We start from the raw sequence: 13447 nt of genomic DNA, 5'->3' as shown, positions 1-13447 counted from the left end.
AGCAACCATTACATTCCCTCTCGTTCCCCCCCCCCCCCCCTCACTCGAGTCGTCTTACTAGTTCCACTGTTTGCATCCTTGTTGTTGTCACCTTCGTTGTCACCTCTTTCCCAGCCAACAATGGGCCATTGTGGGCTTCACCCTTCCTTGGTCATCTGTTGCCGGCCCTGCTTTGTTCTGGCCTTTCCCTACCGCTAGTTCCCTCCCCTCTACTTTCAGTCTGAAGAAGTGTTCAGATTCGATACATCACCCATCCCTTTTCTCCAGAGATGCTGCCTGACCCTTTGAGTTACTCCAACACTTTGGGTCTATCACACTTTATGATTTGTGCTATCAACTCATCTATCTTGTTGCATTCAAATAAATAGCTTTAATCCTTTGTTTACAATTCTTATTTGGTCCAGATTATTATTTTTTTGCTTCCGTTTTCATCTATTTCTGTCCCTTCTCGTCACACGCTGATTATCATTCTCCCGTCACTATTCTGTGCCACCACTCTGACATTTCATTTTGACTTATTAAACATCCCATGATTAAAAATGTCATAATCCATGAAGCTAGTCAGTGGATGGAATCAAGGTATTTGGAGATTACTTATGTAGAGCAGGTGCAGGCAGAAGCAATGTGTATGTCAGGGAGGTCCTGTTGGTCAAATGTGGGGAGGATGAAAAGGCCATAAGGGATGGGAGTAGAATTAGGCCATTCGGCCCATCAAGTCTACTCTGCCATTCAATCATGGCTGATCTATCTCTCCCTCCTAACCCCATTCTCCTGCCTTCTCCCCATAACCTCTGAATCCTGATCAAGAATCAATCTATCTCTGCCTTAAAAATATCCACTGACTTGACCTCCACAACCTTCTGTGGCAACGAATTCCACAGATTCACCACCCTCTGACTCATTTCGCCTCATCTCCTTCCTAAAAGAACGTCCTTTAATTCTGAGTATGACCTCTAGTCCTAGACTCTTCCACTAGTGGAAACATCCTCTCCACATTCACTCTATCCAAGCCTTTCACTATTCTGTATGTTTCAAATAGGTCCCACCTCATCCTTCTAAACTGCAGCGAGAGCCGACAAACGCTCATCATAGATTAACCTTACTCATTCCTGGGATCATTCTTGTAAACCTCCTCTGGATCCTCTCCAGAGCCAGTACATCCTTCCTCAGATATGATGCCCAAAATTGATCACAATATTCCAAATACGGCCTTACCAGCACCTTATAGAGCTTCGGTATTACATTCCTATTTTTGTATAAAGCCCTCTAGAAATGATAACAGTGCGGGGCTGGAAAATGATTAGGTTGGAGGCTGTAGAGGGCAGATGGCCAGAGGTGTTGAGATTGGAACCAGTCCGGGAGAGGATGGCCTGGTGTTCGCCTGCGAGGTCATGACCTAGGGGTAGGTATGAGGAGACCGAGCACCTGGCTCCAGCACAGTACGAGTCAGTCTTCTTCTAGAGTCATGGAGTGATACAGTGTGGAAACAGGCCCTTCAGCTCAACTTGCTCACACTGGCCAACATGTACCAGCTACACTAGTCCCACCTGCGAGCATTTGGTCCATATCCCTCCATACCTGTCCTATCCATGTATCTGTCTAACTGGTTCTGAAAAGTTGGGATGGTCCCTGCCTCAACCACCTCCTCTGGCAGCTTGTTCCATACACCCACCACCCTTTGTGTGGAAAAGTTACTCCTCAGATTCCTATTAAATCTTTTCCCCTTCACCTGAAAGCTATGTCCTCGGTTCACCTACTCTGGGCAAGAGACTCCGTGCATCTACCCGATCTATTCCTCTCATGATTTTATACACCTTTGTAAGATCACCCGTCATCCCCCTGCGCTACAAGGAATAGAGACCCAGCCTACTCAGACCCTCTAGCCTTGGCAACATCCTCGCAAATCTTCTCTGTACCCTTTGTTTAAGAAGGAATTGCAGATGCTGGAAAATCGAAGTTAGATAAAAATGCCGGAGAAACTCAGCGGGTGAGGCAGCATCTATGGAGCGAAGGAAATAGGCAACGTTTTGGCTGGAAATGTTGCCTATTTCCTTCGCTCCATAGATGCTGCCTCACCCGCTGAGTTTCTCTAGCATTTTTGTCTACCTTCTCTATACCCTTTCCAGCTTGACAACATCTTTCCTTTAAGATGGTGCCCAGAACTGAACACAATTCTACATTCCAGATTTTTGTCTGATTCTTTGTCTTGTCTCAATGAGGACCCCCCTCAACCTTCTAAGCTCCAACGAGTAATATGATAAAGGCAGTTGTCAGCAAAAAAAAGCAGCAGGGTAACCAAATGTTTTGTCACAAAGTATAATGTTAAATATAGCTACATACCTGAGCACCACAACATTGTCCTTTGCACCGACTGTAATATCAAGAAGTCCATCTCCATCCACATCCGATCCTCCATCTATTGATTGCCCAAAGTACTGAAGACCACTCATCACATCCTTCCCCTGTATTCGCTAAATGACACAAAGAGGAAAATGTGCATCAGAGGAGACGGGGAATTAAAATATTTCCTGAACATTTGCATTATCCATTGCACATTATCAGCCTTCGGGGTTGCTTGTCCCCGCCCACCCCCGCCCCCGATCAGTCTGAAGAAGGGTTTTGGCCCGAAACGTTGCCTATTTCCTTCGCTCCATAGATGCTGCTGCACCCGCTGAGTTTCTCCAGCTTTTTTGTGTACCTTTGCTTAATACGGATGTCAGGGGTTATGGGGAGAAGGCAAGACAATGGGGTTGAGAGGGAAAGATAGATCAGCTAAGATCGAATGGTGGAGTAGACCTGATGGGCGGAATGGCCTTATACTGCTCCTACAACTTATGAACATAATCCAATATATACAAACCTAAGGTAGACACAAAATGTTGGAGTAACTCAGCGGGATAGGCAGCATCTCTGGAGAGAAGGAATGGGTGACGTTTCAGGTCAGGACCCTTCTTCATTAAAAACTTTTTTACCCAGAGAATTATGAATCTGTGGAATTCTCTGCCTCAGAAGGCAGTGGAGGCCAATACTCTGGATGCTTTCCAGAGAGAGTTAGATGCTTTCTAGAGAGAGTTAAATAGAGCTCTTAAAGATAGCAGTCAGGGGATATAGAAACATAGAAAATAGGTGCAGTAGTAGGCCATTTGGCCCTTCGAGCGTGCACCGCCATTCAATATGATCATGGCTGATCATCCAACTCAGTATCCTGTACCTGCCTTCTCTCCATACCCCCTGATCCCTTTAGCCACAAGGGCCACATCTAACTCATAACTAAATATAGCCAATGAACTGGCCTCAACTACCTTCTGTGGCAGAGAATTCCACAGATTCACCACTCTCTGTGTGAAAAATGTTTTCCTCATCTCGGTCCTAAAAGATTTCCCCCTTATCCTTAAACTGTGACCCCTTGTTCTGGACTTCCCCAACATCGGGAACAATCTTCCTGCATCTAGCTGGTGAGAAGGCAGGAACGGGGGTACTAAATGTGGATGATTAGCCATGATCACAGCGATCACGCTGGCTTGAAGGGCCGAATGGCCTACTTCTGCACCTATTGTCTATTATCTATGTCTATTTATGCCGTAAGCTTCCTCTAGCACCGCAAAGTCTTCCCGTAACACCTCACAGATCCCAAACATTGACAACCCTGCATCATCCAAACATATTGCATCTCACATTTCCCTCTCATTTGCAATACATGATCGCAGACAGCTGGTGGCAGAAGCCAACCAACATGGAACAGACTATGGCTGTACATCACCAGCCCACAAAGATGGTGCAGAGGCTATTATTGTGTCACAAAACTGGGCAGGTTTGAAGTTGAAACCTTCAAATGTGACTATATAGACACAAAAACCTGGAATAACTCAACAGGTGAGACACATGTCTGGAGTAAAGGAATACTGTTGGTGACTTTTCAGGTCCAGACCTTCTTCAGAGTGAGTGTCAGGAGAAAGGGAAACAAGAGATATATAGCTGTTGATATAGGGAGATATAGAACAAATAAATGATATGCAAAAAAATAACGATGATAAAGGACTCAAGCCATTGTTAGCTGCAAGGCAAGATGAAAATTAGTTATGGACAATGAAACTCAACAAGACGACTTTGAACCTAGTACAATGAATTGGGTGAGGAAGGGACAGAGGGGCGAGGGGATGCCGGGGTTACCTGAAGTTAGAGAAATCACCATTCATACTGCTGGGCTGTAAGCTGCCCGAGCGAAATGTGAGATGTTGTTCCATCAGTTTGCATTTGGCCTCACTCAGATAATGGAGGAGGCCCAGGACAGAAAGGTCTGTGTGGGATTGGGAAGGGGAATTAAAGTGTTTGGCAACCAAGAGATCATGTAGGTCCAGGTAGACTGAGCGAAGGTGTTCAGCGGAACTATTCACAACATTTCAATCTTTTTGTGTCGCACCTTCTGCCTTTGTATCTCTGGCCTTTGTCCACCATATACCTGTCGACCCTCGACCCTCCCTCACCTATATCAACCTATTACTTGCCAGGCTTTGTTCTGTCCATCCTCCCCTCCTGTTTTCTCCTCCACCTCACATGTCCCTACAATCAGTCTGAAGAAAGTTCCCAACCCGAAGCGTCACCCATCCATGTTCTCCGGAGATGCTGCTTGAGCCGTTGAGTTGCTCCATCACCATGTGTCGACATTTAACCACTGTTGACGATTGTTCTTCAAGGTAGACGTAGGGAGGCTTGAGAACCTGAATACTACAAACCACAATGAGCCTCCAATAGGTAACCTCACCTGGGAATAGGTTTTGTGGATGCCATCTATTTTCCCATTAAAGATGTAGATGCTGCCACCATGGTCTTCTTCCAATGGAGCTCCAATAGCTACATCATTGTATCGATCTTTGTTAATGTCACCTATGTTTACTATGGCATAGCCAAACCTGGCATTGGAAGCACTGCCGACTCCAGTCAAGATCATCTCGTCATCAAAGATACCCTGTTAAATTAAAATAAAATGTATGACAGGTTGGGGTTTCGTGAAAACAAGGAAACTCTGTCATATCTAGTTCTTTAAACACTGCTGAGGCCACAAAGAGAGTGTTTTGTATTTTCTGGACATCAATTTATTCTATATCTCAATATCCCTTGGGGACCATGTCCGACGTTTATTTAATGTCAAAAAAGCATCACTTGACCCTTACCGGGATTAAATTCCCTCCATCTTTGCCCTGCCCAACTTGCCAGTATCTTTCTGCAGTCTCAGACTATCCTCGATATTATCCACGACACCACCATAGAACAGTACCACGCAGGAACAGAGTAATCGGCCCACAGCATCTGTGATGAACATGATGCCCAGACCAACTCATATTTCCCTTCACATATTCAATATCCCTCCATTCCGTACATATCCATGCGATAATCCAAAAATGTATAAATGCCACTATCATATTTGCCTTCATCACTACCCCTGGTAATGAATTCCAGGCACTCACCGCCCTCTGTTTATTTTCTGCCAGTTGCAAATTTGCAAATCATATTTCCTACATCTAGGTGTTACTGTATAAACAATAAGACAGCAATACCGATCACTGTGATATACCACTGGCCATACTGTAGGCTTCTGATTGCAGAAATAACTCTCCCTTATTCAGACCCAATTGAAGAAGGGTCTGGACCCGAAACGTCACCCTTTCCTTTTCTCCCGAGATGCTGCCTGTCCCGCTGAGTTACTCCAGCTTTTTGTGTCCATCTCCACCTTATTACTCCATTCTCCAGTTACCAAGAAATTGCAGCGATTTGTGGATGCAGTCCAGACCATCACACAAACCAACCTCCCTTCCATTGACTCCCGTTAAACCTCACGCTGCCTCGGCAAGGCCACCAGCATAATCAAGGGCAAGTCACACCCTGGCCACTTCCCCTTCTCCCCTCTCGCATCAGGCAAAAGGCATAGTATGAAAACGCACACTTCCAGATTCAGGGACAGTTCCTTCCCAGCTGCTATCAGGCAACTGAATCATCCCACCTCAACTAGAGAGCAGTGCTGAACTACTATCTACCTCATTGGTGACTCTCAGACTATCTTTGATCGGACTTTACTGGCTTTACCTTGCACTAAATGTTTTCCCGATCTATAAGCTGTAAATAGCTCGATTGTAATCATGTATAGTCTTCTGGTTAACATGCAACAAAAGCTTTTCACTGAACATCCGTACATGTGACAATAAACTAAATTTAGCTAAACTAAACAACCTGTGTTCCCTCTCTCGTTGCTGTGCACCTGTCTACTAATCTTCATTTCTTTGACTACAATATTTGCCCTTGTTCCCTCCTGCCAAACCATTTTTTTGTGAGCTGATGGTGATTAGCAGCATTTTAGCTGGCATGCACACAACAAGCCAAAACATCTTACTCTGTGCCATAGCCTTTGTAATTCTATGAACCCCAGTTTTGTACCTCTTCATTCAGGTGGTAGACGTAAACCATGCCTTCCTCCCCACGCACGTGAAAGAACGGAGCACCCACCAGCAGAAGATCTGTTACAGAGTCGTCATTTATATCGAGGGGACACAACTCCGAGCCATAGTATGATCCCAGCTGAAAAAGATAAATTTAGTTTAATTTTTACTATAGAGATACAGCAAGAAAACAGGCCTTTCTGGTCGGCACGACTAGCGATCCCTGCACATTAACACTCTCCTGCACACACCAGGGACAATTTACATTGATACCAAGCCAATCAGCCGACAAACCTGTACGTCTTTGGAGTGTGGGAGGAAACCAGAGCACCCGGCGAAACCCACGCAGATCACGGGGAGAACGTACAAATTCCGTACAGTCAACACCCGTAGTCAGGATGGAACCCGGGTCTCTGGCGCTGTAAGGCAACAACTCTACTGCTGCACCACTGTCCCAGTTATTGAACCTTATCGCCAACATGTCGAAGTGCTGAGCTCTAGCTTCAAGAGTGAACTAACCTGGTGTCCTGAAAGATACTGCTTTATTTTGGCAGGAGTTCCAGCCTCAAACACGATGACCTGGCCTGTCTGGTTGCGTCGAGGGGCCCCAGCAATGTAAAGGTGTTGCTGATTATTTCCTTTTGCTCCAGTCACACTGTACCCTGCCAGATAGAGAAAAGCATCAATGGAGTCAATAGAATGGACGGCACAGTGGTGCAGCAGTAGAGCTGCTGCCTTACAGCGCCAGCGATCCCTGCACACTAACGCCAGTTCTACACACAGTAGGGAGACTTTAGAGAAGCCAATTCACCTACAAACCTGTACGTCTTTGGAGTGCGGGAGGAAATATGAGCACCAGAGAAAACCCATGCGGACACAGGCACACAGCATAAAATCCATGCAGACAGCACCTATAGTCACGATTGAACCCGGGTCCCTGGCGCTGTAAGGCGGCAATTCTACTGCTGCACCACCGATTAGGATCATAAGAAAATTCAGATAATTCTGGAAATCTGAAATTAAAGCTGAAAATGCTGGAAATATTCAATGTTGGGCAGCATTCATGGAGAGAGAAATAAGAATGATACTCATAGAGTTACAAAGCTTGAAAACAGCATTTCGGCCTAACTCATTCATGCCGACCAAGTTGCCTAACTGAGCTAGTCTTACCTGCCTGCACCTGGTCCATATCCCCCAACCCCCACCCGCCAAAAAAACCCTTCTCTAGACATATAACTATCCAAATATCTTTCAAATGTCATAATTGCACCAGCCTCCTGTACCCGCCTCCATCATTTCCTCTGGCAGCTTCTCCCAAATACACATCACCCTCTGTATGAAAAGGTTGCACTTCAGGTTCCTTTTAAACTTTCCTCCTCTCAGTTTGTCCTCTAATTTTAGACTCCACTAACCCAGGGAAAATCTTTTAGCTATTCACTTCATCATGATTTTATATACCTCCAACTTCAATTATCTGCCCCCCTACGCTCCAGAGATAAAAGACCCAGCCTATCCATCCTCTCCTCATAATTCAAAACTTTTCAGACCAAATACCATCGACATAAATTTTTTTGCACCGTTTCCAGTTTACTGACAGCCTACGTACAACAGGGTAACCGGAACAGTATTGTCTGCCCCCCTCGGTCATGACTGACCATGCGTGATACATCCTAGTTGTTGGCTGCTTGCTCCAAACCTTGGCTGGAGCAGCGTCGCTTGTGGCTGAAGAGACCAATGCGGGAGGGACAGTCTCTGTGGCAAAGGTCACATTTGTGTGTGGTCTCTGGTTTGTTGAAGTTGCCGCGCTCCTTTCTGTGTGCCCGCTTGTCTGCCGCTGCGTTCATCAGTTTCTCTTCCCCCGTTTTGAGATGTTGGTTCAGGGTACCCCTCCACCTCGTGCGGTCAGCTGCACGGCTCTCACATCGATGTCGAGCGCCTTCGTATCTCTCTTCCAGACGTCCTTGTAACGTAGCTGGGGGCGGCCAGTGGTTCTCCCAGGTGCCAGCTCTCCATAGAGGATGTCTTTTGGAATACGGCCATCCTCCATGCGGTGGACATGGCCCAGCCACCGCAGTCAGCGCTGCCTGAGTAGAGTGTACATACTGGGAAGGCCAGCGTGAGACAGGATCTCGGTGTTGGACACTCTGTCTTGCCAGGATACGGCAGATGCTTCTCAGGTGGAAGGTGTTGAGTCTTTTCTCCTGCCTGGTACATGTAGTCCATGTCTCACTGCCGTACAGCAGCGTGCTGATGACACAGGTGTTGTAGACGGCTATCTTTGTCTTCACTGTCAGCTTTGGGTTGGTCCACACTCGAGTTGTGTGGTGAGCAAGAGTTGTAGCTGCCTTCCCGATCCTCTTATCAATCTCTGTGTCCAAGGAGAGGTTTCGGAGATGGTGGAGCCGAGGTACGTGAACTGATGGACGGCATCAAGTTCGTAGTCTTCGATGGTGATGACAGGCGGCGCCTCTGTATCCTGCCCCAAGACGTTCGTCTTCTTCAGGCTGATGGTCAGCCTGCAGTCCTTGCATGCCCGATAGAAGCGGTCCGTCAGTGACTGTAGTTCCTGCTGGGTGTGGAACACCACTGCAGCGTCGTCAGCAAACAACATGTCTCTGATGAGAGCTTCACGTACTTTTGTCTTTGCTCTGAGGCGGGTGAGGTTGAAGAGCCTGCCATCTGCAGGTAGATCCCCTCTGTTGCAGTGCTGAAGGCATGTTTCAGGAGCAGAGCGAAGAAAATCCCAAAGAGTGTGGGAGGATGTGGAAGAATTCTATCATGATGTGGAAGGATTCTATCAAGGATTCTATCATGCTCTGCAGTTTTGGTAGGCAGCCGAACTTTGGCAGAGCCTTAAATAAGCCATGTCTGTTGACGAGGCCGAATGCCTTTGGGAGGTCAATGAAAGCAACATACAGGGGCATCCACTGTTCTCTGCACTTCTCCTGGAGCTGGCGAATGGAGAACACCATGTCTACTGTTGACCTTCCAGCTCGGAAACCGCACAGTGACTCTTGGTAGACACGTTCTGCCAGCTTCTGCAGGCACATCAAGATGACCCGAGCAAAGACCTTGCCAACGATGTTGAGGAGGGAGATGCCTCTGTAGTTGCAGTCGCTTCTCTCGCCCTTGTTCTTGTAGAGGGTATTGATCGTGGCATCACTCATGTCCTGTGGTACAGCTCCTTCTTGCCAGCACTGGCAGAGGACTTCATACAAAGGAAGCAGCAAGGTAGTCTTTCAATGCTTGATCAGGTCAGGGGGAATCCCGTTGCTGCCTGGGGCCTTGCCTGAGGCCAGGCTGTCAATGGCCTTGCTGAGCTCTTCTACCGTCAGCTCTGCGTCTGTCAAGATAGTTAGCATGGACAAGGTGTGCCAAAAGGCCTGTTCCTGTGCTGTATATCTCCCTGGCTTGCGGGCCTGAGTTATAAGGAGAGAATGAAATATCATGGAATTCATCAACTGTAAAGTCTGTTTCCTTTGTCAATACTGATGATAAATGTTCACCTCTATCTTCTGGATCGCACCATTTTAGCCTTCTGCACCTGCGGAACACTTTGCCCTCTGCCACATGCCTCCGCAATCCTCATGCCTCCACAATCTCCAAATGCACCTCTTTCAGAACCCTGGGGTGTAGTCCAGATAACTTATCCACCATCAGACCATACATTTAGTGATGCCATAAACACAGGCTGTACAGAATTTATAGTCCAAATACACTGGATATTTTTTAAATCATAATTTCGCTGAAACAGTTTCACAAAAATGGTCGGTGCTACTCAAGGCTCAGTTACACCGAGTAATTAAGCTGTTACGTGCTGTTGGAGTACTTGATACGCTAAGAAGCAAATAAATAATCAACAGGATACACAGAGCTCAGAGTATACCCGTCTGAAATCACTTTTTGTAATGACGTATGGACATTTGATGTGGATTTATTGTTTGTTTGAAGTGCAGTACTTGAACACAATGTCGTGACATTAGTACATATTCTACGTTAAATTATGAAACTTTACGTACCAAGATAACCATAAGCAGCGGAAAGTGTTCGTGTGGATTCATTTAGAAACTGTGTTGTTCCATTATTTATGTTGTACATCATTACTCCTCCAGTCCAATCATATGCTCCTACAGCACCAAGTAAAATATTGCCCTGGAAGGATATGACAGGTGATTATTGTCCGGACTGTAGCGCTGGGCAATCAGACAACTTGCGATGGAAATGCAGGAAAGATTACTGTGTGGAAGAGCCCCAGCCACTTCCCTACACAAATCAGCAGGACAAACACTAACAAGGTGAAATAGGGATATTCCACAAAGCGAACACGTCCAACTTAGGGCGCAGCAGTTGAATTGTTGCCTTCTAGCGCCAGTCACCCATGTTCGATCCTGACTACCGGTGCTGTCTGTACGGGGTTTGTACATTCTCCCTCTGACCGCGTAGGTTTTTTCTGGGTGCTTTGGTTTCCTCTCACACTACAAAGATGTTTTGCAGGTAAATTGGCTGAAGTAAAATTGTAAATTGTCCCTGGTGTGTGTTAGTGATCGCTGGTCAGTGTGGACTCAGTGGGCCGAAGGGCCAGTTTCCACGCCGTATCTCTAAAGTTTAAAGCCCAAAGACAAATTAGAGGGGAATTTCATATTGATAATAATCACTAGTTAACTCTCAGAAATAATCATTTTCATTTAATAAAAGATGTGTCCACATAAGCCAATATAATAACTAGACAAAGAGGAAGCTAGCTGCTCCGCCTGTTCATACCAGAGTGTTGGAAGTGAAGGGAATTTGTAGTATTAGCTCTAACAATACAAATTTAAGAGCATGAATCAGCCCCTATGTGTAGAGGATAACTGGACTGTCATACAACAACACTGCTACATTAACACTATCCTACACCCGCTAGGAACAATTTTTACATTTACCAAGCCAATTACCCTACAAACTTGTACATCTTTGGAGTGTTGGTGGAAATCGAAGATCTCGGAGAAAACACACGCAGGTCACGGGGAGAATGTACAAACTCCGTACAGACAGCACCCGTAGTCAGGATCAAACCCGGGTCTCCGGCGCTGCAATCGCTGTAAGGCAGCAACTCTACCGCTGCGCCACTGTGACCGCCAAAATTCTAACCATTCCTCAGCCCATTTGCCGATCTTATCCGTTTTCAATTAGATGATATAAAAAATGTCATAAATGCATAATGAAATCTTACATCACTGGAGTAATCTGCACTAAAACCAATCTGTGCCAGCTCGAGATGAAAGGCGCTAATGTTTGGTCCTTGGGTACCTGTTGAATTAAGGAACAAAAAGAGAATAAATATGATCAGTGGGCATAACACAGAAGACAAATGCATGGCTATTTGGCCTTCCATCTTACTGCCATCATTAAGATTTAGTTTAATTTAGTTTAGTTTACGTGAACCGCAGGAAATGCTACACTTGTCGCATTACCTCCCCCCTCAACTCCATTCAAGGACCCAAGCAGTCTTTCCTGGTGAGGCAGAGGTTCACCTGCACCACCTCCAACCTCATCTACTGCATCCACTGTTCCAGGTGTCAACTTCTCTACATCGGTGAGACCAAGCGCAGGCTTGACGATCGCTTCGCCCAACACATCCACTCAGTTCCCATTAACCAACCTGATCTCCCGGTGGCTCAGCATTTCAACTCTCCCTCCCATTCCGAATCCAACCTTTCTGTCCTGGGCCTCCTCCATGGCCAGAGTGAGACCCAGCGCAAATTGGAGGAGCAGCACCTCATATTTCGCTTGGTAAGTTTACACCCCAGCGGTATGAACATTAACTTCTCCTATGTCAGGTAGTCCCTGCTTTCTCCCTCCTTCCCCTCCCATTCCCAGCTCTCCCACAAGCCTACTCTCTCCGCCTCTTCCTTTCTTTTTCCGGCCCCCCACTGACATCAGTCTGAAGAAGGGTCTCGACCCGAAACGTCGCCTATTCCTTCGCTCCATAGATGCTGCCTCATCCGCAAAGTTTCTCCAGCATTTTTGTCTACCTACAATTTTTCCAGCATCTGCAGTTCTTTCTTAAACATGGATAGACTGAGGGTCACTAGTAGGGTAGATAGTAGTTCAGGACTGCTCTCTGGTTGCGGCACTAGATCATGGCTGATCTTGTGTTCCAATACCAAATTTTCATGTAGCTTCATAAACCTTTGGCTTGTCTACATTGACAGTATTGTGTGCAGTTTAGTTTAGTTTAGTTTTGAGATACAGTGCGGAAACAGGCCCTTCGGTACACCAAGTCCATACCATACACTAGTTTTATCCTAAACACTAGGGACAATTTACAGAAGCCAATTAACCTGCAAACGTGTCTTTGGAAAGTGGGAGGAAACCGGAGCACCCAGAGAAAACCCAAGCAGTCATAGGGAGAACCTGCAAACTCCGTACAGGCAGCACCTGTAGGCAGAATAGACTCAAGTCTCTGGAGCTGGATGGAAGCATCTCTACCGTTGCACCACCCCAAGTTCTGCTTGCTCCCTAACAGAAAGGAGGTGTGGGCTTTGGAGAGAATGGAGAGATTAGATGGAATTTAGTCTGAGCAAGTGTAAGATGTTGCACTTGTGAGGTTGAATGCAAGGGGATAGTATACAGTTAATGGCAAGATCCTTGACAGCATTAATGTTCAATGGGATCTTGGAGTTCAAGTTCATAGCTCAATGAAAGTGATAGCACAAGTAGATAGAGTGATAAAGAAGTCCATGGTATGCTTGCCTTCATTGCTATGGGCATTGAGTATAAGAGTCAGGAAGTCATGATGCAGCTCTGTAAGTCTTTGGTGAGGCTGCCTTTGGAGGATAGCATGCAGTTCTGGTCGCCCCATTACAGGAAGGATGTTGAGGCTTTTTGAAAGGGTGCAGAAAAGGTTTACAACAATGATGCCTGGATGAGGGGGTTTCAGCTACAGGAAGTGGTTAGAGGAGTGATTTCTCTGAACTTTGGAGGTGGCTTGCTTTAAGTATGTAAAATTATGAATGGCATGGAAGGGTAAACGG

General features: G+C 46.2%; 1 protein-coding gene across 3 annotated transcripts in view; it reads right to left on the bottom strand.

The window, feature by feature from the left end:
* LOC129710507 (integrin alpha-E-like) overlaps positions 1-13447 on the bottom strand; it is a 103241-nt gene that overhangs the window by 43762 nt on the left and 46032 nt on the right. For all 3 annotated transcript variants that reach the window (XM_055657505.1, XM_055657503.1, XM_055657504.1), the window contains 6 exons: positions 11644-11720; positions 10451-10583; positions 6951-7093; positions 6430-6570; positions 4763-4966; positions 2341-2471 (listed from right to left, as the gene is read on the bottom strand). In XM_055657505.1, the coding sequence (XP_055513480.1) occupies positions 2341-2471; positions 4763-4966; positions 6430-6570; positions 6951-7093; positions 10451-10583; positions 11644-11720 (829 nt within the window). The remainder of the gene's footprint in view (positions 1-2340; positions 2472-4762; positions 4967-6429; positions 6571-6950; positions 7094-10450; positions 10584-11643; positions 11721-13447) is intronic.

This window comes from Leucoraja erinacea, chromosome 28 (assembly GCF_028641065.1).
Source record: "Leucoraja erinacea ecotype New England chromosome 28, Leri_hhj_1, whole genome shotgun sequence".
NCBI lineage: Eukaryota > Metazoa > Chordata > Chondrichthyes > Rajiformes > Rajidae > Leucoraja > Leucoraja erinaceus.
The sequence above is the reverse complement of the archived record's forward strand: the minus strand, read 5'-3'. Positions and strand labels throughout refer to the sequence as shown.